General features: G+C 39.4%; 1 protein-coding gene across 1 annotated transcript; it reads left to right on the forward strand.

The window, feature by feature from the left end:
- Window positions 1-288: 288 nt before the first annotated feature.
- Window positions 289-4,190, forward strand: LOC131256083 (aspartyl protease family protein At5g10770-like). Its single transcript, XM_058257136.1, has 2 exons — window positions 289-477; window positions 2,888-4,190. Exons 1-2 carry the CDS (start codon window positions 321-323, stop codon window positions 4,129-4,131), a joined length of 1,401 nt encoding a protein of 466 aa, XP_058113119.1. The 5' UTR covers window positions 289-320; the 3' UTR covers window positions 4,132-4,190.
- The last annotated feature ends 203 nt before the right edge of the window (window positions 4,191-4,393 follow it).

A 4,393-nucleotide genomic window follows, 5' to 3' on the forward strand; every position in this document is an offset into this window, starting at 1 on the left:
TACATCATTTAGTGTAGATAGTTAAGAGTAAAATTGTCAGAGGTCCATTTTTACGTCCAGAAATTAAAGCTCCGGATCATATTTTTATTGTGATCATTGTAATATGACCCTTTCAAGTAGGATCTGAAAAATGAGCGGATCCGATCAGTGAAACATCCAAGTATGTTGGGCCCATGTGTGGAACAAATGCCTCATGTGGCCTAGTCGCGACGGAGGGAAAAAATAAGCACGATTCTACGTTAATATAAATATAGTCTGATATCTGTTATAAGAATCACTGCCTACACACAAAAAGAAGTAGAGAGAGAGAGAGAGAGAGAATGGCAACTATATTTCAATCACACCTCTTCTTCACCATTCTTCTCCTCTTGGCTTCCCTTCTCGATTATTCAAAGGTTTACGGGGTGGAAAGTGAGAGCTACCATGTCATTCAAGTCACTTCTCTATTGCCCAAAAGAAGCTGCTCTACACCCTCAGGTGCTTGTTTTCATGGTTTTTCACCAGTCTTCTAATATTCCACTTCTCTTTTATACAATTCATATTTATTTTTATTTTTATTTTTGCTATTTCATCTCTAAGCCCGTCATAATTCATTGCGTACTCATCTACACCATCTTAGTCTTGTCCTAGATACTTGGGATTGGCATTAGGAATCCTATTTCACCAATTAATCACTTTTAAATTAAAATTACTAGGCTGTAATTCTTCTTCTCATCCCTTCTATACGCCTCAATCCAAGTCTTTGTAGGTCTTCTTCAATTAGCTGAGCAAACATCAACTTTCGTCTGCACATGCATGTGGTTATGTATGCACTTTCATTTCAGGCAGTTTCTTACACATTCCTACCACATTTTAAATAATTGGATGATCAAAAAGTTATATTTTTACACAAATGATTTGAATAAATTTTATATATATATATATATATATATATATATATATATATATATATATATATATATATTGATCATGTAATCTTTCTATACAATACTTAATATAAGGAGTGACCGAACATGTGAAAAACTTAAAATGGTTGGTGACATATACAACATTATGACCCATGCACATATGCTAATTGATATATGTGACAAATGTAAAGTACTTAAAAATTGATGGTGACACATGTAGTTGCTTAGGTTATTAAACAAAAATGATTGCTCATGTGCAACATTTATCTAGCAAATGTACATTTGAGGAATCATTATATTTTTGAATGTATTGAATATGGCTTTTAATAGGGATGGTCTATCTTTTTTTTTTTTTTAGCAAAGATGAATCATCGTGGCCTATTTTAAATACATGTATTACTCATTTTTCTCTTTCATGTGAAAAGGGAGTAGATGTTGTTTCACGGGTATAACTCGTGAGTACATGACTTTGTAAGCATCCAAACAACCGCATTGTTATCAATTCTCATTCAATGTAATGCCCTCCAGTACACGATGTAAACGACACTTTTTGAGTCATGTCCTACTGTCTTTCTTGCTAATAATGGCATCCAAGAAGATGGTAGGCCTCACCAATAAAATTGACAGTAATAAAAATCAGGCTGACCGAGTCATTGCACTAAATCTGTGATTGGATGAACCTGCTTTTGGAAAAATGTGATTTTGGTGAGGCCCCACCATTTTCACAGTAGTACTGTGGCTTGTTAATGGTAATGATGGTATGACCAACAAGTTAGCTGTAAGGCCGTTGTAGGTAGGTGATCAGTTATCCATTCTCATATCTTGAACCATGCATGATATCTGTTTAAGAAATAAAAATGAACCAGGATTCATCTCCTTTAATCAGCACATATATGTATAATTTACCTGGAAATGACATTATAAAATAAAAATAAAAGAATAAAATATTATGGCTGTAGATGGTCTGGGCCTAGCCCCAACAAAATCAAATTTTGAATATGCCTGTAAAAACAGTTCAAAAATAATCTGGGCCAAAGCCAAATTCAGCCCAGCACGTTGACAGCTTTAAGAAGTGCCTATCATTGATCGAGGACTCGCCACGTTGGATGCGACTTGTCCAAGTGGACCCAATCGAGTCAGATTGAGTTAAGCACCATGAGTCAGTATGGAGAACAGTGGGGTGATGAGTCCCAACTCAGCTCACCATTTTTATTTTTATTTTTATTTTTCATTTTTTACTAATTTCTAAGAAAAATTATTTATTTAAACACTAATTCGGTGCATAATTTTGTAATGGAAAATTTTCATCCAAACATGCACACCAAACCAATGTTGATTAGACATTTCAATAAATTGAAATGTAGAAGTATCAACGTTACAATTTTACCTGGCTTATTCATTCATGGGGTGTGGGTTCGGTGGATTCCATATAGTGAGGACCATCTTGATGCAGGCCCCATATATCCATGCTGTTCATTTATAAAACTCATTTTAGAGCATGATCTAAAAAATGAAGCAGATCTAAATCCCCAGCAGACCATGATACAAGAAACAGTGGTAATCGACTATTAAAAACTTATATCATGGGTCACACAAGTTTTGGATAAAAAGTTTATATTTTTGTGGTCTCTTCATCCTGATCTTTGTGACCTTATCAACAAGTTAGATGGAAAATAAACATTTTAGTGGACCCCACAAAGTTTTTAATGGTGGGGATTAAATCACTATTGTTTCATGTGGTATGGTCCACTTAAAGATTTGACTCTACTTCATTTTTGGAATCTTGTCCTAAAACTAGCTATCAAAATGGATAGACAGTGTATATGTAAGGAAAATACATGAAATTGAGCCCCACAGTTAGGGATACAACCAAACAGTGTATATAATTCGCAGTCCAAACAGTCTCTAATCTAAAAAATAAAGGTAGGCCCCACCATCATCATCATTTATTAAGACCGAGGGTGTTTTGGTGATTTCAGGTTTTAATCAGACGGGACTGAAAATAGTCCATCGGCGCGGACCATGCTCACCTTTTGGGCAGGAGAAAGCGAGCACGCGCGAAATACTTATGCAGGACCAGTCTCGAGTCGACTCGCTCATGTCTCGAATATCAAGTGGTTCCCAAAGAGTAAAAACTCAGGACACGGAAGTCCCCGCTCAACTCGGCAGCTCACTAGGCACTCAGAACTACATCGTGACCGTCGGATTCGGCACACCAGAAAAGAAACTTTCCATTGCGTTCGACACTGGCAGCGATTTCACTTGGATTCAATGCAGCCCCTGTCCTCCAATCAAATGCTACTCCCAGCAAGAACCCCTCTTCGATCCATCCGAGTCAACTTCCTACCGCAACGTCTCATGCGACTCGCCTCAGTGCGCTCAACTCGATTCTGCAACTGGGAACCCGCATAGCTGCTCCTCGACCTGCCAGTACACGGTCGAGTACGGTGATAGTTCGAGCTCCTCCGGTTCTTTTGCATCAGAGACTCTGACCCTTACACCCTCCGACGTAATCCTCAATTTCCCATTTGGGTGTGGCCATGAAAACCAAGGACTCTTCGGCAGAACCGCTGGATTGCTCGGACTCGGTCGTGATCCGTTGTCTTTGGTATCCCAAACGGCTCTAAAATACAATCGAGTTTTCTCTTACTGTCTCCCATCCCCGTCGAGTTCGGATGGCTATCTCAAGTTCGGGTCTGACGCCATCACCTCCTCCAACCTCAAATTCACGCAGATGGGAACAAACCCAAAAGCACCCTCCTTCTATTTCCTCACCATGATCGGAATACGCGTTGCAGGAGAAGATTTGCCGATCCAGGCATCAACGTTCGCATCTCCCGGCACTATTATCGATTCCGGAACCGTCATCACCCGGCTGCAACCAGCGGCCTACATGGAACTCAGGTCGACTTTCCGGAAGTCGATGTCGAATTACACGATGACTTCAGAATACGAGATATTCGACACATGCTACGATTTCAGTGGGCTTGAAACCGTGAATGTGCCGAAGATAGTGTTGCGTTTCCAAGGGGATGTTGAGGTGGAGGTGGACGTGTTGGGTATCTTTTACCCGGTGAACAATTCCCAGATTTGCCTGGCGTTTGTTGGAAATAGGTATACAGATAGTTTGGGGATAATCGGAAACAGGCAGCAGCGGAAAATCAATGTGGTCTACGACGTGGGTGGTGAGAGGGTTGGGTTTGGCGCTGGAGGTTGCAGCTGATTAGGAAATAAGGAAAAAAGGCTTGCGATTCTCATATATTGGTGTAATTTAGGAAAGTACAGAGCTTTCTAATTCGTTCTGGGGTTTCAATGGCATAGCTGACTCGAAGCTTGTTCGGCTCAGGTAATATGTTTTCATGGTGCATTATTGTGTCTTTGTATCGTAAGAGATTTTCCTTGCTTAATTTGATTTGTTTGAATTTAAACTTGTTTGTGGGATTAGATTACTTTGCGTGATTCCATTCTATATGCTTCCATGGTTC

This window comes from Magnolia sinica, chromosome 9 (assembly GCF_029962835.1).
Source record: "Magnolia sinica isolate HGM2019 chromosome 9, MsV1, whole genome shotgun sequence".
Taxonomy (NCBI): domain Eukaryota; kingdom Viridiplantae; phylum Streptophyta; class Magnoliopsida; order Magnoliales; family Magnoliaceae; genus Magnolia; species Magnolia sinica.

Coding starts and splice junctions, on each gene's coding strand:
- LOC131256083 (XM_058257136.1), top strand. CDS start 321: ATGGCAACTATATTTCAATCACACCTCTTCTTCACCATTCTTCTCCTC. Junction 478..2,887: donor AAGCTGCTCTACACCCTCAG/GTGCTTGTTTTC, acceptor TGGTGATTTCAG/GTTTTAATCAGACGGGACTG.